Below are 26,353 nucleotides of genomic sequence, written 5' to 3'. Positions count from 1 at the left end.
TTTTAAGCTGAGTGCCAGTTCGGGTTTTACTTCCCTCAGGAAGTGTTTAAACAGCGATCATTATTCCACAGAAGCAGGATGTCGGTGTACTAACAGTGCATCTCCTCCGGCAATGTTTATAAACAGCACTCGCTGCAAAAAGGCGAGTATCTGAGAGCACGGAGTTTGTGTAGAGACTGACACAGTCAGATCCCAAACGGAGGAGGAGGTAAGACACAGATAGACAAAGGATGCAAAAAAAAAACAATGAAAGCGATTTGCAAACGAGAAGGATTTGTTTTACAGCCTGTGTTAACTTGGTAAATGCCGCGACAGTCTTTGCCACACTTAGATGAATGTTTAACCTTGATTGTTTGCTCTTTTGCAAACAGGGAGATGAAACAGAATGTTTATTTTGAATTCCATTCCCCTACTTTCCGGCAAGAAATCCAGTTCAATAGCCGCCGTGGTGCAGTGGAAACACCCAACCTGATTGGAATAGAGTTTTGTTTGCCGAGTTTTTTTTGTGTGTGGTATCCGATGCGTTTTGATATTTGTGTTCAGTGTTCTGCATTGAGGTCGTGACCCAGTTGGAGCCTGGTGTTTTAAGTGAATTGTTTGTGTTTACCTGTGTGTAAGGAGAATTGACCAGTCCCACAGGTCGATGGAGACAAAGCGTTAGAGAGAAGGATTAGTCTCATTGATTCTGTCAGTCTGTCACTGAGGTTCGCTTGAAGAGCAGGACATAGTGGACAACATGGAGAGGGAGTGGGTGAGCTGGGGACCCTGTATCTGGTATTCCCTGTCACTGAGAAAATCCACCAGGAAGTGGGCAGCTCTTAGTGCCCTGGAGACCCTGTGGGAAAAGTAGAGGGTAGATCCTGTGTGACAGTTCCCTGAGCAGACTGTCAAAGCCACTTAGACAAGCAGGAGGCTGGAGGAACACAGCAAGGCAGGCAGCATCAGGAGGGACAGGCAGGAGGCTGGAGGAACACAGCAAGCCAGGCAGCATCACAAGGTGGAGAAGTCAATGTTTCAGGTGTAACCCGAAAGTTACACCCAAATCGTCGACTTCTCCACCTCCTGTTGCTGCCTGGCTTGCTGTGTCCTTCCAGCCTCCTGCCTGTCTACCTTGGATTCCAGCATCTGCAGTTTATTTTTGTCTCCTATCTTTATAACAAACACCGGGACATCACTTGGCTGGTGGTGGGAAGGGCACTACCCGTGAGATCGTTCATGTGCGCCCTGTCAGTCAGCACCACCACACAGTGCCCTCGGAGCGGCTGCCAGGGTGGGGGTCAGGGTTGAGACTGTCACATATCTCCTTCTGGATGGTACAGAAAACAATAAATGCTGGGGGTCACAGCAGGTCAGACAGCATCCCCAGAGAGAGAGCAAGCTAATGTTTTGAGTCTAGATAACTCTTAATCAGAGCTGACGTGAAGTGTGGAGGGGGCAGCGTTTATGCTGCATTGTGGGGGGATGTTGTGGGGGGATGTTGTGGGGTGGAGGGTGCTGGGGGAGAAAGATGTTGCTAGTTCAGATTAAGTGATCAGAATGTGAAAGTGGCCCTTCACTTCAGTTCCAATGGAGTGAAGTCATTGAGACTCGAAACATTAGCTTGCTCTCTCTCCTTGGATTCTGTCTAACCTGCTGAGATCTCCAGCGTTCATTGTTTTCTGTACAGATTCAGGCACCTGCAGTAAATTGGTTCTCCTTCTGGAATGTGCCTTTGCAAAGGAAGTCTGGAAAGGGCTGCAGTGGTTTTTGTTGAGATTCATCCTGAGCAGCTCCATGACGGGAGACTCTGTGCTCAACGGTCTGTTCCGTGGACGCACTCTGAGACAAACATCGACTGCACCTGTAGAACCATCCACTCGGTGAAAGGCGCCCTTTGGTCTGCCCGAAATGTGTCGGTCTTCCAGAACAATGTGTTGCCCCTGACCGAGTGTTGCAGACTGGCACATTCCAAGGTCCAGGACGACGTACTGAGTGACACACTAAAGCTTAGGGCAGCTGCTGCCAAGGTGCAGTGGGGAAAGAGGCCTTCCTGCTGAAGGTAAATGGGGGTCCATTCAGTTATCGGACCCTCCTAGTGCTTCAATATATGGAAATATAGTCTGATTCAAGTGAGAGAAGTCTCTGGTTTGTTCGGATACAGTCAAACTCCAATGTTTATTTCTTTGATATGCCACTATACAGAACTGAATTGCATTTATGATTATTTATATATGCAAAGATTTTTTTTATCAAGAAAGTATATTTTTAAAATAATACAAAAGGAAATTGTGGAAGAACTCAGCAGATCTGGAACTATCCATGGAGAGAAAACTGACTATTTTCTAAACAGGGAAAAGCTTCAGAAATCTGAAGCACAAAGGGACTTGAGAGTCCGAGATCAGGATTCTCTTAAGGTTAACATGCAGTTCAGGTGGCAGTTGCAAAAGCAATGATATCATTTATTTGGAGAGGACTAGAATACAAAAGCAAGGATGTACTACTGAAGTAAGGCTCTGGTCAGACTGCATTTGGAATACTGTGAGCAGTTTTGGGCCCCGTGTCTATGGAAGGATGTGCTGGTCTTGGAAGGGGTCCAGAGGAGGTTCACAAGAATGATCCCAGGGATGAAGGGCTTGTCATTTGAGGAGCAGTAAAAGACTCTAGGTCTGTATTCAATGGAGTCTAGATGGATGGGGGGGGAATCTCATGGAAACTTACAGAGAGGCCCGGATAGAGTGGATGTGGAGAAGATGTTTCCACCAGGAGGAGAGACTAGGATGCAAGGGCCCAGCCTCAGAGTGAAGGGACGACCCTTTAGAACTGAGATGAGGAGGAATTCCTTCAGCCAGAGGGTGGGGAATCAGTGGGACTCATTGTCTGTGGTAGCTAAGTCTTTGAGTGTACTTAAGACAAAGATAGCTAGGTTCTTGATTGGTCAGGGGGTCAAGGGCTATGAGAAGAAGGCAGGAGAATGGGTTTGAGAACAGATGAGCCATGACCAAACGGTGGAGCAGATTTGATGGGCCAAATGACCCAATTCTGTTTCTATGCCTCATCTTCTTGTGGTTAACATTTAGATGCTTAGTGATCCTTCATCAGAACTCATGAGGATCCTGAGACAGGAAGTCAGCATCACTGACATGGGTGGATGAGCTGAAGACCCTATGTCCTCGTGAAACACATTGCATGAAAGAGCAGTGCAAGCAGGCTCTATAATAACTTGGGTAAGAGCTTTGGATAATTACTTGAAAAGGAATAAAAGACTGGGATCAGAGAAAGAGAATTGAGTGGCATGAAATGGATAGTTTTCTCAAAGAGTTGACACAGACTAAAGGGCCGAATGGCCAGTTTTGTGCTCATTGAAAAACAGAGGGGTATCTTGAGGGCATTTAGGAGTGACAGTTTCTACCCCATGTGATTGAAAGCATTTTTCGTTTCTCTAGGTAGACGGAAGATCCTTGGTGGGCAAGGATGGGATTCGGAAGCATGGGCCCAGAACATCAAGCGCTAGAGACACAGATGGGCAGCAATTCTACCACCACAGACCTTAACCTGCAGGTGTGCCACGCTGAAGATGTCTTGCAAAATCTGAACACTTTTCGTAAAAGCAGACTGTTTACCGATGTTGTACTTCGTATTGACGGTCAAGAGTTCCATTGCCATCGAGCCACTCTGTCCGCCAGCAGTACCTACTTCAGGACAATGTTCAGCACTAATTTCCAGGAGAGCAAACAGGACACTGTCGACATCAAAGGGATCTCAGCTGATACCATGGATTGTGTGATAGATTATATGTACGGAGGAAGGGGGAGCATCCGAGAGGACAATGTTCTGAGTCTGCTGGAAGCCTCTGACCTCTTCCAGGTGTCTGTGCTCCGACAAGGCTGTGTGGAGTTCTTGGAGAAGCAGCTGGACCCTTGCAACTGCCTTGGCTTCTTGAACTTTGCCAACCTCTTTGCCATCCAGGCACTGTCCGAGAAAAGCAAGCGGTTCCTGCTGGAGCACTTTCCAGAGGTGATCCAGCATGAGGAGTTTTTACAACTGCCCAAGGAAGTCCTGTGTGATCAGCTGTCCAGTGACCTCCTCGCCATTCCCAAGGAGGAGATGGTCTTTGAAGCGGTGATGCACTGGGTGCGCCATGAGCTGCCCACCAGAAGACATGCGCTGAAAGAGCTTTTGGAGCACGTTCGAATTCCCTTATTGGATCGGATATACTTTGTCGAGAAAGTAGAAACGGATGAGCTGATCCTGAGCTCGAAGGAGTGTTTACCTTTGCTGCAAGAGGCACGGAGGTATCACATCTTTGGTAATGAGATAGTGTCTCCGAGGACAAGACCACGGAAGTAAGTTGTGTTTGCTCGTGGGGGGAACCTGGGTAGAAATCATAGAGCACAGAAACAGACCCTTCGAGTCCCCATGGACAGGGTAGATAGAAATCAGCTGTTCCCTGAAGTTGAAGGGAACAAGGGGGCACAATTTTAAGGTGAAAGGCAGGAGGCTCAGAGGAGACTTGAGGGAAATGTTTTTCAACCAGAGGGTAGTGTGAATCTGGAAAGCACTGCCTGGGAAACCTCACGGCTTTAAAAGTATTTGGAAATGTGTTTGCAACGTCGTAACATTCAAGGCTGTGGTCTTGCTGCTGGGAAGTGGAAATAGTGTAGCATTGCCAGTACAGACATGATGGGCCAAAGGGCCTCTTCTGTACTGTATGATTCTATGAGCATACCTGAGTGGTAGCTGAGAGGGTGTTAGGAATACCCTGCTATGTGTTACAATTGTGTCTCCACAACCACCTGATGAAGGAGCAGCACTCTGAAAGCTGGTTCTTCCAAATAAACCTGTTGGGTTATAACCTGGGGCTGTGTGATTTTTAACTATGTGTTATAATGTCTTGTTCTCTTGTTCTCATTTCCTGGATCAATCGTGTAAGCCTGCAGAGCAGACCAGGTAAAAACCCAACCTCACCACAGACACTTTCCTTTCACTCAGATTCACGAATGTTGCAGAGGTGATCGTCATGCTGGGAGGCTGTGACCGGAAGGGTCACACAATGCTGCCCTACACCGAACAGTACAATCCTGGGACGGGCGAATGGTCCCCTCTGGCCAAGATCCCAGACTACTCCAAGTCAGAGTATGCCGTGTGCACCTTCAAGAATGACATCTTTCTTTCAGGTCAGCAGCCAAACCCTGGTCTCATCGAGTAGTCGGTGTGGGAAACTCTGTGGATCAGTGAAATCAGAAAGTGTGGGAACATGTGAGCGTGTTTGCATTTCAGTATGTGTGAGCGTGTGTGTGTGTGGACGTGTGCGTGTGTGTATGTGTGCACATGTGCAAGCATGTGAGTGTGCATTTGTATGTAAGGTTGCATGTGTATATGTGCGTGTGTGTATACACCTGAGTGTGTGCAAGGTTGAGTGTGTATATGACTGTGAATATGGGTGTGTGTGTATATGTATGTGTATATATATGCGTGTGTGTATATGTGAGCATGTGTATGTATGCATGTGTAAGCATCTGAGTGTATGCAAGCTTGAGTGTGTATATGACTCTGTATATGTCTGTGTGTACGTGTGAGTGTGTATATATATCTGAGTGTGTATATGACCGTGTATATGTGAGCATGTGTATATGTATGAGTGTGTGTACGCGTGAGTGTGTATATGTGAATATGAAACCTCTGTGTAATTAGTTTAGCTGGTTATATATCAGCCGGGCTAAGTGGGTAACATTCTTGATTTACAAGGTTCGAGGGCTGTGTTCCAATTCAGGCCTTGAGCACAAGGTTCCAGGCCGACGTTCCCGTGCAGTCCTGACAGAGTGCAGCACAGTCATAGCTGCTGCCATCCCAGTCTCAATAGATTTATACACTTAATGGTAAGGTCCTAGGGAGTGTTGCTGAACAAAGAGACCTTGGAGTGCAGGTTCATTGCTCCTTGAAAGTGGAGTCGCAGGTAGATAGGATAGTGAAGAAGGCATTTGATATGCTTTCCTTTACTGGTCAGAGTATTGAGTACAGGGGTTGGGAGGTCATGTTGCGGCTGTACAGGACATTGGTTAGGCCACTGTTGAAATATTGCGTGCAATTCTGGTCTCCTTCCTATCGGAAGGATGTTGTGAAACTTGAAAGAGTTCAGAAAAGATTTACAGGGATGTTGCCAGGTTTGGAGGATCTGAGCTACAGGGAGAGGCTGAACAGGCTGGGGCTGTTCTCCCTGGAGCGTCGGAGGCTGAGGGGTGACCTTATAGATGTTTACAAAATTATGAGGGGCATGGATAGGATAAATAGACAAAGTCTTTTCCCTGGGGTCGGGGAGTCCGGAACTAGAGGGTATAGGTTTAAGGTGAGAGGGGAAAGATATAAAAGAGACCTAAGGGGCAACTTTTTCATGCAGAGGGTGGTACGTGTATGGAATGAGCTGCCAGAGGATGTGGTGGAGGCTGGTACAATTGCAACATTTAAGAGGCATTTGGATGGGTATATGAATAGGAAGGGTTTGGAGGGATATGGGCCGGGCGCCGGCAGGTGGGACTAGATTGGGTTGGGATTTCTGGTAGGCATGGACAGGTTGGACCGAAGGGTCTGTTTCCATGCTGTACATCTCTATGACTCTAAGTGAGGTTCTGCCTGTCCTCTCAGTTAGATATGAAAGACCAGCAGCACTACTCAGGGTGAGAAAGTGCCAGGGAATTCTCTCCAGTGGGCTAGCCAATGTTTGTCCCTCAGTCAACATCAAAAGAAAAACACAATCTGGCCATTTCCACTTTGCAGTTTGTGGGAGCTGGTTTTGTCCAAAAAACTGCACCAAAAACTGCACTTTAAGAAAAAAACTCAGAGACTGTAAAATGCTTTGAAATGTTTGGAAGGGTGGGAATTTAACTTTATACATATGAATGCAGCCAAACCTCTACCACCTGGCATACACTCGGGCATGGCTTGTGATGAAGCCCAAAAGTGCTGAGGAATGGAGTTTTCCGGGAGTCCCCTAATGACTCCCTGGTCTGGGTAGCTCAGTTGGCTGGATGACTGGTTTACAGTGTGGGTTTAGGTCCTGTATCCAGCTGAAGTTATGAACCTTCTCAATCTCACCCTTTGCTGCCTTTAACCATTTACATATCAGTTCAGTTTTGTCACAAGAGTCAGACCACAGCCTTTCGGGCTCCTGTGGCACCGTGGTAATGTCCCTGACTCTGGACCAGAAGGTCTGCTTTCAAGTCCAGGCTGTTCCTGAGGTGTGTAATAACATCTCATGAACAGGCTGATCAAAGTATCACGGGAGTGTTACAAGGCAGAAGGAGGCCATTCAGCCCACTGTCCCTGCCCGGTTATGTCACCTAGTTCCAATCTCCTGCCTTTTCCCTAAATTCCTGCACACCATTTCTATCCCATTGGGATTCCATTTTGCAGCTGTGCAGGACATTAGTGAGGCCACATTTGGAATACTGCATTTAATTCTGGTTGTCCTTCATTAGCAAGGATGTTGTTAAACTTGAGAGGGTGCAGAGAGGATTTACAGTGATTTTGCCAGGGCAAGAGGGTTTGTGTTAAAGAGAGAGGCTGAAAAGGCTGGGGCTGTTTGCCCTGGAGGCTGAGGTAATTCGTTCATGGGATAAGGGCATCTGTGGCTGGGCCAGCATTTATTGCCTGTTCCTAATTGTCCAGGACGCAGCCAAGAGTCAACCACATTGCTGTGGAGTCACAAGTAGGCCAGACCAGGCAAGGCTGGACATTTCCTTCCATATAAGACAATCATGAACCAGATAGGTTTTTCCTGACAATTGGCAATTGATGTGTGAAATTGAAAATTCAAATCCTACCATTGTTGTGGCAGGGTTCAAACCCAGGTCTCCAGAACGTTACCTGGGCCTCTGGATTAACAGTGCAACGATAATCCCATTAGGCCATCACCTCCCCTTATAGGGGACCTTAATAGGGTGATCTTAAAGAGGTTTATAAAGTCATGAGGGGTATGGTTACAGTGAGTGGCTCAGGTTGTGTGTGTGTGTGTGTGTGTGTGTGTGTGTGTGTGTGTGTGTGTGTGTGTGTGTGTGTGTGTGTGTGTGTTGGGAGTGTGTGGAGGTGGGGGGGTAACTTTTTCCTGCAAAGAGTGGTATATGTATGGAGCGAGCTGCTAGAGGAAGTGGTGGAGGCTGGTACAATTACGATATGTAAAAGATATCTATATGGGAATATGAATAGGAAGGGTTTAGAGGGATATAGGCCAAATGCTGGCAACTGGGACTAGATAAGGTCAGGACATCTGGTTGGCATGGATGAGTTGGACTGAAGGGTCTGTTTCTGTGATATGTGACTGGATGACTCTATCCAAAAAATAATCCAATGCCCCTCTCGAATGCCTCAAATGAAGCTGCCTCCACCACAGTTCCAGGCATTTTGTTTTCAATAACAGCTGCAGAGGATGGAAGTGACAGTGACACAGTGTAAATGTCACTGCGCGAGTAATCCAGAGGTTTAGGAAAATGCCCTGGGCCCATGAATTCAGTTCCCACCATGACAGCCACAGTAAACGCAGATAATAAAGCTGGTTTCAACACTATCTTGTTCACTAAGGCCCTTTAGGGTATGACTCCAGTCCCACATCAATGCGGTTGACTGTTTGATTTCCCTCTGAAGTTGCCAGCAAACCTCCCAGTTCCATGGCATTTAGGGTTGGGCAATAAATGCTGACTTGCCAATGACAGCCACATCCCAAGAAACAATAAAAAAATAAAATGCTTCAGTCGAAGAGGAGAGAAGTAATTTTATTTCTCACCCAGGAGGTCCATAAGACAATACAACCATAGAAATAGGAACAGGAGTAGGCCATTAGGCCTCTCGAGCCTGCTCCATCATCGACAGGATCATGGCTGATCAGGCATTCCACACATCCATTTTCCTGCTCTTTCCCCGTTGCCATTAATTCCCTGATAGATTAAAAATCTCTCCATCTCAGCCTTAAATATATGCAAGGACTCTGCCCCCACAGCTTTCTGTGGCAAGGAGTTCCAAATACTCAAGCCTCAGAGAGAAGAAATTCCTTCCCACCTCAGTCTGAAATTGGTGCCCCTTTATCCTGAGGCAAAACCCTCTTGTCCTAGACTCTCCCATGAGCGAAGTGTGGTGAAAGGGGCCTGGGGTCAGTAGGACTGTAGAGTAATCAGGTCTGCCATGACCTAATTGATTGGCGGACCAGAATAGAAGGGCTGAATGGTGTTATGGACTAGGCCAGACCCCCCTTCAAAATATTTGAAGAAGGTAGCCTAGACCCTAACTTTATTTTAAAAGGAAGATCTGAAGTGAGTGTTCCGGGTGTGATACAGCTAGTGAATACACTCGGCTTAAGCAAAACAGAATTTATTTAAACAGTTGAAATACAAACAAAAGAAAACGGAATTCAGAATAACGTAACGATTAGAAAACTTAACCGACCTGACACAGCAACTTAACTAATTAACTGTTCCAATGCGGTAACATCCCATAAACACACCCCTTGGTAAAAAGGTGCATTCAAGCATAGATTCTTAAAGGCAGGAGGGAACAGCATCCAGAGAGAGATTTCACAGGAAAGCCACTCCCCTGAACTCACGCGCCTTGTAACTGCTACAGCTAAAACAAACAAGAAAACACCTGACTTGGGAGAACTGGCCACTGCCCTTCCGGTGTTAAACTCGACATGTCTGTATCGCTGTCTTTATGACTTCTCTTCAAAAAAATCCAATGACAAAATAACTTTTTTACAGTGACAGCATCCTCACAATGGCATACTCTTGCTCCTACTTCATACAAACTCATGTGTGCATCATTTTAACAAGGTGTAAACATGTCTTTTTTAATGAGAAAGTACACAGGAACGCACCTCTGGAAGTCCCAGTTACCATAGCATTCCAATTAGTGGAGTGCCAGATGAAAAGAAATTTGATTACTGCCCCCTGGGTGTTTATGTAAAATCCCACTTTAATGATCAGGTCGGAAGCAGATGGGCACTTAGTTGTTTCTGTTAGACTTGTTATAAAACGTCTTTCCTTTTTATACCTTCTACAGGTGGGAACTTGTACAGTAATGACGTGTGGATGTATAACTCTCAGCTCAACCTCTGGGTCAGAGTGGCTTCTTTAAATAAAGGAAGATGGAGGCACAGGATGGTGGCACTGCAAGGCAAGGTATGGACTGGACAATGTTGTCATACTGACCATAAGACATTGGTGCAGAATTAGAACATTCAGTCCACTGAGTCTGCTCTGCCATTCAATGGAATCATGGCTGATCTGACCACCCTTAACTCCACTTTCCTGCATTTTCCCATAACCCTTACTGATTAAAAATCTATCTTGAATATATTTAATGATCCAGCTCCCTGCAGTCAAAAATCCCACAGATTCACTATCATCTGAGAGAAGAAATTCCTCCTCATCTCTGTCTTAAATGGGAGCCCCTAATGCTGAGAGGAAGCCTCTGATATTAGACTTTCCCACAAGGGGAAACAACCTTTCAGCATCTACCTTGTCAAATCCCCTTAGATTAGACAAGATTAGATTAGATTAGATTCGATTCCCTGCACCAGGAACCCAGGTTCGATTCTGGCCTTGGGCAACTGTCTGTGTGGAGTTTGCACATTCTCCCCGTGTCTGTGTGGGTTTCCTCCGGGTGCTCCAGTTTCCTCCCACAGTCCAAAGATGTGCAGGTCAGGTGAATTGACCAAGCGGTGCTAACCACTGAGTCACCGTGCCGCCTTCTCGTATGTTTTAATAAGCTCACCACTCATTCTTTTAAACTCCAGTGAGCACAGCCTCAATGTAGTCAACCTCATAACACAGACCCTGCATACGTGGTATCAACTAGTCAACCTTCTCTGGACTATCTCAAATGCCAGTTGCGAGTGTGTTGCTTGAAAAGCACAGCAGGTCAGGCAGCATCCGAGGAGCAGGAGAATCGACGTTTTGGGTTATTCCTGATGAAGGGCTTCTGCCTGAAACGTCAATTCTCCTGCTCCTCGGGTGCTGCCTGACCCACTGTGCTTTTCCAGCAACACACTCTTGACTCTCATCTCCAACCTCTGCAGTCCTCACTTTCTCCTGTCTCAAATGACAGTATGTCTTCCTTTATATACTGGGACCAAACCTTTGCACGTTATTCCTGCTGTGTTCTGACTGGTCTATAGTTTGAACAAGACTTCCCTAAGTTTGTATTCCATTCCCTTTGGAATCAAGGCCAATATTCCATTTGCTTGCCCCGTTGATTTTGGCCCTATTGGTTGGTTTTGATAACAGAAACATACAGGCCCTAAGCGTTTGCCCCAACAGCCAAAGCTGATCTCTTGTGAGAGAAGTGGTGGTGTATTGAGAACGTCACTGGACCTTGTGAACCTCTGGCGATGGGCATTCAATTTCCACCACGGTGTTTGATTACATTCGATGAATAAATTTGGAATATGCCGTCACAAATTTATCATCATAGAGCATAGAAAGGTGCAGCACAGTACAGGCCCTTTGGCCCACGCTGTTGTGCCGAGGATTAATTCTAATGTAAAATAAAATAATCTAACCTACGCACCACTCAATTCATTGCTATCCAAGTGCATGTCCAGCATTTGCTTAAATGTCCCTGTTAATTAGCTCCATTGATTGTTATAAAATCTCAGCTGGTTCCCTAATGGTCTGTGGAGGGGGGGAGGAAATCTGCCTTCCTTGGCTGCTCTAAAGCTACATGTGACTCCTGACCTACGGCGATGTGTTTGGCTCTCAACTACCCTCTGAAATGGCTGAGCAATGACATTATATGGAAGAAGAATGCCAAGGAATCCAGGCATCATCTGCACCTAACCCCTTTAGCTCCTTGTCAAGTGCTGCCCTTATCATAGAATTCGTACAGTGTGGAAGCAGGCCATTCGGCCCATCGAGTCTTCACCGACCCTCCGAAGAGCATCCCACTGACCCACTCCCTCTATCCTATCTCTGTAACCTGGAATTTCCCTTGGGCTAATCCACCCAACCTGTGCATCCCTGTAGACTATGGGCAATTTAGCATGGCCAGACCACCTAACCTGCACATGTTTGGACTGTGGGTGGAAACCGGAGCACCCGGAGGAAACCCACGCAGACACATGTGGAATGTGCAAACTGCACACAGACAATCGCTCGAGGGTAGTATCGAACCCGGGTCCTTCGCACAGTGAGAGTAAGCTCTGAGCCACCCACAGAAATCTTGTGATCTTAGCTTTAACATCCAGTAACCGTAACCTTGGAGAGGTTGTGAGTTCTAGATTTCCACAATCTTATTTTCTGGCTGTAATTTGCCCCCTTTAACACCCTGTTGTTCTTAATGTGAATTTATGTTTCCTGCCTGTTTTAAGGCCTGAACTGTAACCTTGGCAAAATCAGGGCATTGATTTGATCAAAAATCCACTTACCTGTTCCAGGTGATTATTAAAGATCCCCAACAGTGACAGAATGACAAAACTGTTACAGAACTGAAGGAGGCCATTCAGCCCATCATGCCTGCATTTACAGTCTATTTATCATGCCATTCTCCCACCTTTTCCTTATAACCGTGCACAGAGGGGAATGTGTGTCTGCTTGTGTCATCCCACTGGAGGTGACAGAAATGGTGGCTAGTGGTCCTTTGGAATGTGGAGGCAGGTGGGGTGATAAGTGAGGACCAGGTGGTCCCTATCGCTGTTATGGGAGGGAAGAGAAGGGGTGAGGGCTGAAATGCAGGAGGCTGGTCAGACACGGCTGAGGGTCCTGTCAGCAATGATGCAGGGGAATCCTTGGTTGAGGGAAAAGACGGACATCTCTGAGGCATCCTTATCAAAGTTGGTATCATCAGGACAGATGTGATGGAGATGGAGGAACTGGGAGAATGGAATAGAGTCTTTATAGAAGGCAAGGTGTGAGGATGTGTGGTCAAGGTACTTGTTGGAGTCGTGTTTTTTTTTAACCAGACACTGACGCTTGCTGTGTAAAGAAGATTTTCTTTAAGTTACTTCTGCTTCCTTTGTTACTTTAAATCTGTGTCCCCTTGTTCTTGACCCTGTCAGAACAGACTCTCCCATTTACCCTCCAGGACCCTCATGGTTTTGAACACTTCAATCAGATCCCTTCTTGCTTCCAAAGAGAGCAATCCCAAATTTCCCAACCATCTTCGTCACTGAAATTCCTCCTCCCTGGAACCACTGCCATAAACATCTTTTGCACTATCTGCATTACATTCACATCTTTCCTTTCAAATGACATCCACAACTATAAACAAACTTCCAGCTGAAGCTGAACTAGTGTTTTGTACAAATTCAACCTCACCTCACTACTCTGAACTCTGCACCCCTTTCAATAATGGTAAGGATACTGTCGGTTTTATTACCTTCTCTGAGTCATGCTGTCATCTTTAATGTCTCATGCAAATTTACACCGTAGGTTTCCCTGCTCCTTAACACCCTTTAGAATTGTGCCCTTTATCTTGTATTGTTTCCCTGTGCTGTTTCTATTAAAGGTCTAATCCTGGGGTGGGGGAGTCAGGAACTAGAGGGCATAGGTTTAGGATAAGAGGGGAAAGATTTAAAAGGGATCAAAGGGGTAACTTTTTCACACAAAGATTGATGCGTGTATGGAATGAGTTGCCAGAGGAAGTGGTACAAATACAGCATTTTCTTTAGATTAGATTCCCTACAGTGTGGAAACAGGCTCTTCGGCCCAACAAGTCCACACCGACCCTCCTAAGAGCAACCCACCCAGACCCATTCCCCTAACTAATGCACCTAACACTACGGGCAATTTAGCATCGCCAATTCACCTAACCTGCACATCTTTGGGACTGTGGGAGGAAACCGGAGCACCTGGAGGAAACCCACACAGACACGGGGAGAAAGTGCAAACTCTACACAGACAGTTGCCCAAGGTGGGAATTGAACCTGGGACCCTGGAGTTGTGACGCAGCAGTGCTAACTACTGAGCCACCATGCCACCTCTTAAAAGACATCTGGATGGGTATATGAATAGAAAGGGTTTAGAGGGATATTGGCCAAATACTGACAAATGGGACTAGGATATCTGGTCGGCATGGACGAATTGGACCAAAAGGTCTTTTTCCGAGCTGTACATCTCTATGACTCTAAGCGCATTGTCTCACGGCATGGCCCTTAGTGTCCAGAGATATGCAAGCTAGGTGAGCTAGCCATGGGAAATGCAGAGATAGGGCGTGGATGTGGATGGATGCTATTCAAAAGGTCGGTGTGGACTCAATGGGCTGAATGACCTGCTTCCACGCTGTCAGGATTCTGTGATTTCCAAACTCTTTGTGTGCGCATGTGTGGGAGAGTTGGTGCATGTGAGAGACAGTTGGGAGGTGCACATGTTAGTGTATTCATATTAACTTTAAACAGCTTCTGCCCAGAAAGTGGCTATTTAGGTTGCTGATAGCCTGAGTTAGTTCTTCCTTTCAAAGAGCAATCCAGTCTGTCCTACCATCCCCCAATTTCACAAATGAAAAGATCTTGACCTCACTGTGACATTTTCAATTGCTTCCTGGTTTCACTTCCATTATGACCGAGGCGAGAGGCTTACACTGTTGTTCTGGTCCTATTGCTGCATGAGTGACAGCAAAAGGTAAAAAAATTTATCTCCAGTGACCAATCAAACATCTATTCGGTTTCAACACAACCGGGTTCCTTAAATAACATAATCATTGGTTCATTATCAAAGCAAAACTTAATTGATTTCTCTGCAGAAATTCGCCTTCTATAAAAATAACTTATCCAAATGATTTATTATTAGTTGTTATCATAATAACTACAATAAAAATTATTCTTGAAGGCAAAGGATGAAATGTAGAATGTCCTGGAGTCTTTTGCTCAGACAATCTGTGTATGTGACCAAGTCATTCATCGTGAAGTAAAAGCAAATTACTGTGGATGCTGGAACCAAAAGAGAAAATGCTGGAAAATCTCAGCAGGTCTGGCAGCATCTGTAAGGAGAGAAAAGAGCTGACGTTTCGAGTCTAACTGACCCTTTGTCAAAGCTTTGACATAGGGTCAGTTAGACTCGAAATGTCAGCTCTTTTCTCTCCTTACAGATGCTGCCAGACCTGCTGAGATTTTCCAGCATTCATCATGAAGTGTTGTCTTTGAAGTCTCACACGCTCTAGTGCTGCAGAAAATACTATTTTTGAGAGATTTATTCACTTGTTCTTTCAAAATTAACACATTGGTTTCATTTTGATGTCAACATGAGGGAGTTTCTTTTCATCAGTGGGAGAGATCAGCTGGGCAACTTGTTCTCAGCAAGTTTCCCTCCAGTTCAATCTGTTCTGAGCAGGTTTCCCATCAACTGAATCAGATAAAGTCTGCACCATTCCAAGCCAGTGACAGTTCAGAGTCAACAGCAAAGGACGCAGTTATGTGTTTTACAGAAAGTATTTGAAAAAATAATTCTGATGGCATCTGGATGAGTATATGAATAGGAAGAGTTTAGAAGGATATGGGCCAAGTGCTGGCAAATGGGACTAGATTAATTTAGGGTATCTGGTCGGCATAGACAAGTTGGACCAAAGGATCTGTTTCTGTGCTGTGCATCTCTATGATTCTATGACCCTTTGTGAACTTTCAATGACCTCTTTCATTTACACTTTGGCCCACTGAGTCTGTGCTAGTCAAAAACAACCGTCTGACTATTCTAATCCCATAGCCTTCAACGCCTTGACATCGCAAGTGCATGTCCAAATACTTCTTAAGTTTGCCTCTCTCACCCTTACAGGCATTGAGTTCCAGATCCCCACCACCCTCTCAGTAAAAACATTTTTCCTCACAACCCCCTCTGAACCTCCTGCCTCTTACCTTAAACCTATGCCCCAGGTAGTTAATCCCTCCACCAAGGGGAAAAGTTTCTTCCTGTCTATGTGCCTAATTATTTTATTCATCGCAATGTCACCTCTGCTCCAAGGAAAACAACCCTAGTGTATCCAATCTCTCTTCATAATGCTCCAGTCCAGGCAACATCCTGGCAAATCTCCTGTGCATCCTCTCCAGAGCTATCACATCCCTATTATAATGTGGATTCCAAAACTGTACACAATTCTGGAACTGAGCTAATGTTTTATACAGTTCCAGCACAACGTGGTGCTCTTAAACTCTATAGAATAGAATTCCTACAGTGTGGAAACAGGCCCTTCAGCCCAACAAATCCACACTGACCCTCTGAAGAGTAACCCATCCAGACCCATTCCCTATATTTACCCTGACCTATGCACCCCTGAACTCTACGGGCAATTTACCTCACCTAACATCTTTGGACTGTGGGGGGAAACCCATGCAGATACAGGGAGAGTATGCAAACTCTATATAGACAGTCGCCTAAGGCTGGAATCAAACCCAGGTCCATGGCACTGTGAGGCAGCACTGCTAACTGGTGAGCCACCATGCCAGCCCAGCTATCCGTCAGCTAATAACAGTGAGCAACCCTTATGCCTTCTTAGCCACTTTACCTACCTGTCCTGATACCATAAGGGACTGGTGGACATGTACACTTGCTCCATGTCTATCTGCATGCCAGGCCTTTTGAGAATTTGCTACACCCCCTGAATCTGTTGGAATAAAAATATCCCCCCTTTCAGCAAGAAACTTAACCCAAGACCTGGTTTGGCGTGAAGTTAAACTATACATATTTAATCAAAACATTAAGCTTTGGAGAAACAGGAACAGAAATTAGAAGCAGGTGTTAGGGTTAAAGTTAAGACACTGCGTGCATTCTTCCATTCAGTATGATCATGACTGATCCTTTATCTCATTGCCATTCTCTCGCTGTCTCCTGATACTCATTGACACCATTAGCTTCTAGAAAACCATCTTTTTTTTGTTTCTTTAAATATATTCAAGCGCTTTGCCTGCATAGCCCATTGTGATACAGAATTCCACAGGTTCAACATCCTCTCGAGAAGTAGTTTCTCTTTATCTCAGTCTGAAGAAGCCAACTGCATATCCTGAGGCTGTGATGCCCGTGACTGGACCCCAGACCACAGATGGCAACATCCCTGCATCCAGTGGGTCTTGCTCTGTCAGAATTTATGATGTTTCAATGTGACTCTCTCTCATGCTTCTGAACCCAGTGAATACAGAGTTAGGTGATTAAACAGTCCTCACATGGTAAACAGACCCTTCGGTCCAACTTGTCCATGTTGACCAGATATCCTAAATTCATCTAGCCCGAATTGGCACACTTGACCCATATCCCTCCAACTCTTAATATTCATGTACCCATCCAGATGCCTTTTAAAGGCAGGTTAGGTGATTTTGCCACGCTAAATTGCCCAGAGTGTTCAGGGATGTGTAGTTTAGGTGCATTAGTCTGGGGTAAATATAGAGTAGTAGGGAAATGGGTCTGGGTGGGTTACTCTTTGTAGGGTTAGTGTGGACTTGTTGGAAGGGCCTGTTTCCACTGTAGGGATTTGATGAAAATTCTGCCAATGAAACCATCTTCCCAATATCCTCTCTGTCCAGGCCATTCAATATTCTGTAAGTTTCAATCAGATCCACCCTCATCCTTCTAGACTCCATCCAGTATAGACCCAGAGTACTCAAATGTTCCCCATATGTTAACTCTAGGGATCATTATTGTGAACTTCCTCTGAACACACTCCAGGGCCAATACGTCCTTCCTGAGATATGGGGCTGAAAGTTGCTCACAATACTCCAAATGTGGTCTGACCAGATTTACGACCTCCTTCCTGGAACACCAGAAAGCGCTTGCTCTTATTTTCCTGATTGACTGAGAAAGGATGCAGTCATGGTCATGTGAGTTGGGGTTGTATAAAAGTATGACCTCAAGAAGGAAAGGGAAGGACAGGAACAGGAAACAGAGTCCTTTAAATTTGGGACCCAGTTCACCAATGGATTAGATGTAACACCTATCCATCGTACATACTGCCCTGTTACTGTGTGTAACAGTTCACCCATGATCATTAAATGAATGATGTCATTGTCAAGTGGCTTGAAAGCTCAGACTGTGAAGATAGTATGTAACTGTTCAAGAGTGTGGACAGCGAGTGGACATAGAGATCCTGTAAACAGTTGAACATCTTTATTAGGAGAACGACCAGGCCATTCAGCCCTTCAAGCTGCACCATGGCTGATCTGATTGTGCTCTCATCTCACTTCCCTATCTGTCACCCTGTAAGCCTTGTCCAGAGAAAATCTCTAACTCAGCCTTGAACATATTACTGTTACTCTGTGGAAAAGAATTCCACAGGAAAACTGCACCCTGAGAGAAAAACTTCTCTCCATCTCCAAAATACTGACTTGATTTTGTGTGTTTTTTTGTCAGCTCTACGCTGTGGGTGGTTTCAATGGTTTCAGCAGGATGTCCAGCGTTGAATGTTACGATCCCAACTCGAACAGCTGGTCGTTCACTGCACCTCTGTTGGAATCTGTGAGCTCAGCAGCAGTTGTTGCCTGCTTAGGCAAGCTGTACGTGATAGGAGGTGCACTCACCAACCAACTGAACTCCAATAAGGTAAGGAACCACCTTCCTCCCTTTTGCTATGAAAACCCAAGGGTTCAGGCGGCTACGCTAGCCCAGTGAGACAAAAGATTAACTCTTGAATCACCTCCTCAATTATCCCAGGTTGTTATGAAAGGTTCCAAGACCCTACTTAGTTGTCTCCTCCCAGTGTCTCCTCCCAGTGCCCTGGCTAATGTTTATCCTTCAATCGGCATCACTTTTTCAAAGGAACGGATTATCTGGTTGTGATCACATTGCTGTTTGTGGGAACTTGCTGTGCACAAATTGACTGTCATGTTTTTTACATCGTAGCAGTGACTACCCCAAAAGACTTTGACAGTGCCTTCTAGACCTACATCTAGAAGGACAAGGGCAGCAGATACATGGGAACACCACCCCCTGCATGTTCCCCTCCAAGACACTCACCGTCCTGACTTGGAAACATTTCTGTTCTTTCACTGTCATTGGGTCAAATGTATGGAATTCCTTGAACTATTGCAGTCTGTGTTCTGCAGTAGACCTATAATGCCCTGAGGGAAGGAATTCCAGGATTTTGTGAGAATCATAGGCTAGTCCAGCATTTATTGCCCATTCCTAGTTTCTCCCCTTGAGAAGGTGGGGGTGAGCTGCCTTCTTGAACCACTGCAGTCTGTGTGCTGGAGGTAGAACCCCAATGCTGTTAGGTACGGAATTCCAGCAACACTGAAGGAATAGCAATATATATCCAAGTCAGGATGGTGAGTGGCTTGGAGGGAAACTTGCAGGGGATGATATTCCCATGTATCTGCTGCCTTTATCCTTCTAAATGGAAATGGTCATGTGTTTGGAAGGTGCTGTCTCAGGAGCCTTAGTGAACTTCTCCAGTGTGTCTTGTAGATAGTACACACTGCTGTGATCGAGTGTTGGTGATGGGGGAAGTGGATGTTTGTGGAAGTGATGCCAATCCAGTGGGCTGCTTTATCCTGGATGGTGTCAAGCTTCTTGAGTGTTGTTGGAGCTGCACCCATCCAGGCAAGTGGTGAGTGTTCCATCACACTCCTAATTTGTGTGTTGTAGGTGGTGGACAGGCTTTGGGAAGTCAAGAAGTGAGTTATTTTGCTGCAATATTCCTAGCCTCTGACCTGTTCTTGTTTATGTGGAAAGTTCAGTTGAGTTTCTGGTCAATGGTAATCTCCAGGATGTAGATCGTGGGGGATTCAGGGATGGTAAGACCATTGACTGTCAAGGTTCAGTGGTTAGATTGTCTCTTATTGGAGATGATCATTGCCTGGCATTTGTGCGGCATGAATGCTCCTTGCCACTTGTCAGCCCAAGCCTAGATACTGTCCAGATCTTGTTGCCTTTGAATATGGACTGCTTCAGTATCTGAGGAGTTGTGAATGATGCTAAACATTGTGCAATCATCAGCAAATATCCCCATTTCTAACCTTATGTTGGAGAGAAGGTTATTGATGCAGCAGCTGAAGATGGTTGGGCCTAGGACACTGTCCTGAGGAACTCCTGCAGAGATGTCCTGGAGCTGAGGCGACTGACCTCCAACAACCACAACCATCTTCCTATGGGCCAGTTATTACTCCAACCAATGGAGAGTTTGTTCCCTGATACACATTGATTCTAGTTTTGCTATGGCTCCTTATGGGAAAATGTGAAAACTAAACAATAAAGCATTATTGAACTGGAAAAAAACTGCAGAAAACTGCAAGACAAAGGGACTTGGAGGGACCTGTGCATGAAACACAGAAAGCTAGCACCCAGGGGCAGCAGGAATCAGGAAGACTAATGGAATGTTGGTCCTTATTTTAAGGGGATTTGAGTATAATAGTAGGGAGGTCTTACTGCAACCATACAAGGCGCTGGTTAGACCACATCTGGACACTGTGAGCAGTTTTGGTCCCCTTATTTAAGAAAATATATTATTTCATTGGAGGCAGTTCAGAGAAGGTTCACGAGGATGATCCTTGGTCTGGACGGGTTGTCTTAAGCAAAGGCTAAACAGGTTGGGACTCGCATTGGAGTTTAGAAAATGAGAGCTCACTGAAACATATTAGATTCTTCAGGGGTTTGACAGGATCAATGCTGAGAGAATGATTCCCCTCCTGGGAGACTCTAGGGCCAGAGGGCGCATTCTCAGACATTGAGCTGAGAGTTACACGTACACCATGGCAATACTGTACAGGTTTCTACCTGTAAACCAAAACAAAGCAAAGACATTTTATTACAAGTCTAACAGAACAACAAAGTGCCCATCTGGTTCCTATCCGATCCATAAAGTAGGATTCTACACGACATGTTTGCAAAAACACCCAGAAGGAGAAATAAAACTGCAAACTTTCTTTTGATTTGGCATTCCACCAGTTGGAATTTTGCAGTAACTGGAATTTCCAGATGTGGATTCCTATGTGTTGTCTCTTTGACAAAGAAATACTGTTCCTAGGTTTTTAAAGTGAAGCACACACGGTAGTATGTACAATAGTCTGATCTAAGAGAAAGAATAGACCACTCAGCCCTTTCATTCTGCTCTGTCATTCAGTAAGGTTATTTCACACATCCCCCCATTTGCAAATCAACAATCTGTCTTAAACATAATCGAGGACTCTGCTCGCATCACCTTTTCAATGAAGTGAGTTTCAAAGACTCATTGAAACATATCAGATTCTGAAGGGGTTTAAGATGTTGAGAGGATGTTTCCCTCACGGGAGAGTCTGGAACCAGAGGGTATAGTCTCAGAATAAAGAGACACCAGTTTGAGACTGAGATGGGGAGGAATTTCTTCTCTGAGGGTTGTGAGTCTTTGGAACTCCTTATAACAGAGAGCTGTGGGGGCAGAGTCCTTGTGTATATTTAAGGCTGAGAGAGATTCTCGATCAGTTGGGGAATCAAGGGTTACAGAGAAAGGGCAGGAAAGTGGGCGTGAGGAATGTTGGATCAACCATGATCCTATTGATTGATGGAACAGGTTCGAGGGGCCAAATGGCCTACTCCAATTTTTTTTGTTCTTGTTGTCTTATAGAAAGAGACCATTCTGCCCATCATGCTTGGACTGGCTCCTCTATCCCCCTTTTTTTTCCTCCTTATTCCTGCACATTATTGCTATCAAATGGACCATCCGATACCTTCTTGAATGCCTCAATTGAACCCACCTCCACCAATCTGAACGCGCAATCATTTGGCATGGGCAAGGAGTAGTGATGTTCCTACAGGCTAATGTATATGGGACAGACTGAAAGGAGTACAATACAGCACAGTACAGGCCCTTCAGCCCTTGATGTTGTGCCAACCTTTTATCGTACTCTAAGATCAGACTAATCTATGTACCCTTCATGTTAATATCATCCATGTGCCTATCCAAGAGTCGCTTAAATGTCCCTAATATATCTGACTCTACTACCATTGCTGGCTGCGCACTCACACACAGCCACCATTCTCTGTGTAAAGAACCTACCTCTGACATCTCCCCTAAACCTTCCTCCAATCACCTTAAAATTATGCCCCCTTGTGATAGCCATTCCACCCTGGGAAAAAGTCTCTGACTATTCACTCTATCTATGCTTCTCATCATCTTATACACCTCTATGAAGTAGCTGGCTTACTTCCTCCTGCCCGGTTTATGTGTGGATCTCTTACAGTCAACATCTGTTTTATTTTGTGGAAAGGTCCAGTGTTATGACCCAGTGAAAGATGACTGGACGTTTGCAGCTTCAAGTCCATTTGCTCAACGTTGCATCAATGCAGTCACCGTAAACGACATGATTTATATTATGGGAGGTCTCATGGAGAACATGTACAAGTACGACCCAAAAGACAACTATTGGACAGTGATGGACAATACTCCAGGACCTCTGGTAAGCTCATGGCAACTAGTCTGGGTTGAATGTTCAGGGTGTCCATTCTATGAAGGATTCATGAGATGTATCGAAGTTTTGCCATGTCTCTTTCAGAAATAGCATACGTTAAAAATGGGTGGGACTTGCTGGGTAAATAACTATGAGTTGGATAAGGATTGCCATTGTTAATATGTAAATAATGCAGGAATTGCCTCCCACACCACGAGTTGCGACTCACTACAAATTTCTGCATCGTTTCAACTGCTTTGCTATTATCCCCCATCTCACCCTTAGTGTCGCTAGGTGACCCTCGCAAAGTTGCTGTTTTTCAAATTAGGGTTAAGGTCATTTCCAGTTGTGGCCGCACAAAATGGTGTGGCAAGATGTATCTCCCTACAATTCCACTCCTACTTCAGGGCCCAGAAAGGGAGCATCTGAAAGTACGGAGTTGCACTCCTTCAGGATATAAAATATTGCACAAGATTATAGGCTAATGACAAGCAAGTCCACTCCCAAGTGGCTGACTCTTAACAGCTGTCTGAAATGGCTTGCATGGTGGGGAGACACTGGACAGACTGGAACATTGGAGGCTGAGGGGTAACCTTGTAGAATTTTAGAAAATCATGAGGGGCATAGATAATATGATAGCATTAATGCGGCTTGGTGGCTCAGTGGTTAACACTGCTGCCTCAGCACTAAAAACTTGGGTTCAGTTCCAACCTTAGGTGACTGTCTGTGTGGGTTTTCTTCACGCACTCTGTTTTTTTTTACCACAGTCTAAAGGTGTGCAGGTTATGGTGATTGCCCATGCTAAATTGCCCCATCGTGTTCAGGAATGTGCAGGCTAGGTGGGCTAGCCATAGGAAATGCAAGGTTACAGGGATAGGGCGGTGGGGGGGGGGGGGGCGGGGGGGGGGTGGTGAGTCTGGGTGAGATGCTGTTCAGAGGGTCTGTGGTCTCGGTGGGCGAAATGGCTTGCTACTATACTGTAGCAACTCTTCGAATAGTAAAGGTCTTTTCCCTAGGGTAGAGTTCAAAACTAAAGGGCATAGGTTTAAGGTCGGGGGAAAGATTTAAAAGGGACCTGTGGGGCATCTTTTACAGTGGGGTGCGGGGGCGTTCATATGTGGGATAAACTGCCAGAGAAACTGATAGAGGCAGGTGTAATTGCAGCATATAAAAGATGTTTGGACAGGTACATGAATAGGAAATGTTTAGAAGGATATGGACCGAACACAGAGTAAACGGGACTAGTGTAGTTTCGGAACCCTAGTCAGCATGGGTGAATTGGAACAAAGGGTCTTTGACTGCGCTGTATGACTCGATGAGTTTCAAATGGCTCATGATCATCTGCCCAAGGTGCATTAAGGATGGACATCAATACTGGCCTGGCCAGTGATGCCCATGCCCTCAAAACAAAACCAGGCCATTTGATCTAACCAGTCCATGCAGGTATTAATATTCCATTTAAATTTTCCTCCTCCACACCCTGAACTTCCTCATCTCACTCAAGAATAATGCTGTCATTTCTATTCCTTCATAACTTTATCAGGGGTTCATCAGGGTAAGGGGTTGCATGTTTAAAGACAGAGATGAGGAGGAATGTCTTCTCTCTGAGGATAGTGACTCACAGAGGACCATCAAGGCTGGGTCATTAAGTGTATTCAAGGCTGAGATGGACAGATTTTTAATCAGGAAGGGAATCAAGGGTCATGGGGAAAAGGTAGAAAAGTGGAGTTGAAGATGATCTAATCAGCCTTGATCCCTAGCCTCTACAGCCATCAGTGTGTGTTTCTCAATTTCTATCACTCTCACGGTTGGTCCTGTCTTGCACCGATGTCTCTGTGATGTTCACTGCTATCAGTTCGTGTTTCCAGTAAGTTGTTGTGATGCAATAGATATTTTAAGCTGAAGAAGAAGAATTTGGCTACTTCTCCATCTAGGGATCACATCTGCCCAAGGATATGATCCTGTGTGTGACAGCACCGGTCGATTTACAACCCACAGATCTTGGAACCCATTTTATTTTCTTAATTTGTTCATGGGAAGTGGGGGCATCACGGACTGGGCCAACATTTATTGCCCATCCCTAATTGCCCAGAGAGCAGTTAAGAGTCACCCACAATGCTGTGGGTCTGGAGTCACATACAGGCCAGACCAGGTAAGGATGGCAGTTTCCTTCCCTGAAGGATGTTAGTGAACCAGATGGGTTTTGTAACAACTGACTGTGATTACACGGTCACCATTAAACCATTCTTTTACTATTCTAGTTTTTTAAAATGAATGCAATTTTCACTAGCTGCGGTAGTTGGATTTGACCCCTACGCCCCCAGAACATTAGCCTAGAGGCCATGTATTGCTCGCCCAGTAACAATACCACTAGGCCACTGCTACTCAATAGGGGAGGGTCTTATAGCTGGTGAGGGTACAGGAAGAACAGAGGTTGATGAGGGTAATGAGAGTAAAAGACTGTGGTGATTAGAATGAGGTCAGCCAGGTAGATCTTATTGACTCTGCGTTCCTTGATTGGGGCTGTTAACTTGGGCTAATCAGGGAGCCCTGGCTGATAGATATAAACAGATGTCTCCTCAATCCAGGGATTAGCTCTGAGCTAGCTGGTCAGAATCCATGTACTGTACATGTGTAAATAAAGGGTGATGGGATACTGGCCTCTGCACAGTTATTTCACAGTGGCAGAGGAAGCAATGAGCCATGAGTAAATGATGACCTTCTGTTTGTTTTTGGGAATGCAGGAGAACTGCGGGCTGACGGTTTGCAATGGAATGGTTTACATTCTCGGTGGCAAGGACAACATGGCGGAAGGCACAGACAGAGTCTTCTGCATCGACCCTGCCTCAGGCCAACTAACCCTTGTCTCCACCATGCCAAGGTGTGCCAGTTACCATGGATGTGTCACCATCCACCAGCGGGTGAGAAGACTTGTTCACAGTCTCATAACATGACTGATATTTCATGTTGGACTTAATATCCTTGCACTTATCATTTATTCTAAAACCTTCTGTTACATACAGAGCTGCCCTCAAGATTTGGGTTGGTTTGTCAGAAATGGAAAGATTTTAATGTATGAGTGAATAGCCTGTTGAACTAATATCTGTTAAACTACCGACCAATCACTGACCAGTACAGAACCCAACTTCTCTGCTTTACCTCATCACTGACTGTATCTGACCCCCAATTCCTCCCCCTTCCTTATTACTGACCAGTAATGACCCCCACACCTCCTTCCCCACCCCATTACTGACTGGTACTGAGTCTAACGCCTCCCCTTGTCCTATCATTGATGGGCTGATAGGTCGTGTATTTTCCAATGATTAGACAGTGCTGCATATTTGGAAGGAGTCAATGACCTTTACTCAACACGAGGTGAGGTGAGACTGACATTCCTTATCATCATGGAGCCTCAGCAAAACTAGACTCAGTGTGAGCTGAAAATGTGTTGCTGGAAAAGCGCAGCAGGTCAGGCAGTATCCAAGGAACAGGAGAATCGACGTTTTGGGCATCAGCCCTTCTTCAGGAAAGAAGGGCTGATGCCTGGAACGTCGATTCTCCTGTTCCTTGGATGCTGCCTGACCTGCTGCACTTTTCCAGCAACACATTTTCAGCTCTGATTTCCAGCATCTGCAGTCCTCACTTTCTCCTTGTAGACTCAGTGTGAATCAGGGGGAATATTTTCCACTGGTTGGAGTCGTACCTGACATGTAGGAAGATGGTTGTGGTGCTTGGCGGTCAGTCTTCTCAGCTCCAGGACATCTCTGCAGGAGTTCCTCAGGGGAGTGTCTCAGGCCCAACCATCATCAATAACCTTCCCCCCATCATAAGGTCAGGAGTGAGGATGTTCACTGATGATTGCATAATGTTCAGCACCATTTGTGACTCCTCAGATACTGAAGCAGTCCATGATCAAATGCAACGAGACCTGAACAATATCCAGGCTTGCGCTAACACGTAGCAAGTAACATTTGTGCCACTCAAATGTCAGATAATGACCATCTCAAATAAGAGACAATCTAATCACCACCCATGATATACAATGGTATTACCATCACT

General features: G+C 45.4%; 1 protein-coding gene across 2 annotated transcripts; it reads left to right on the top strand.

Annotated features, from left to right (window-relative positions):
- Positions 1-25,764, top strand: LOC140481116 (kelch-like protein 24). 2 transcript variants are annotated; one of them, XM_072576806.1, is made up of 8 exons: positions 1-208; positions 3,057-3,203; positions 3,423-4,322; positions 4,969-5,153; positions 10,021-10,139; positions 18,285-18,473; positions 22,115-22,303; positions 25,039-25,764. In XM_072576806.1, exons 3-8 carry the CDS (start codon positions 3,451-3,453, stop codon positions 25,246-25,248), a joined length of 1,764 nt encoding a protein of 587 aa, XP_072432907.1. In that variant the 5' UTR covers positions 1-208; positions 3,057-3,203; positions 3,423-3,450; the 3' UTR covers positions 25,249-25,764. The 2 variants fall into 2 exon arrangements, with proteins under 2 accessions (XP_072432907.1, XP_072432906.1); XM_072576805.1 differs by lacking the exon at positions 3,057-3,203.
- The last annotated feature ends 589 nt before the right edge of the window (positions 25,765-26,353 follow it).

The sequence above is a fragment of the Chiloscyllium punctatum genome, chromosome 9, assembly GCF_047496795.1.
Source record: "Chiloscyllium punctatum isolate Juve2018m chromosome 9, sChiPun1.3, whole genome shotgun sequence".
Lineage (NCBI taxonomy): Eukaryota > Metazoa > Chordata > Chondrichthyes > Orectolobiformes > Hemiscylliidae > Chiloscyllium > Chiloscyllium punctatum.
Note: the sequence above shows the minus strand (reverse complement) of the source record. Positions and strands in the feature narration are given on the sequence as shown.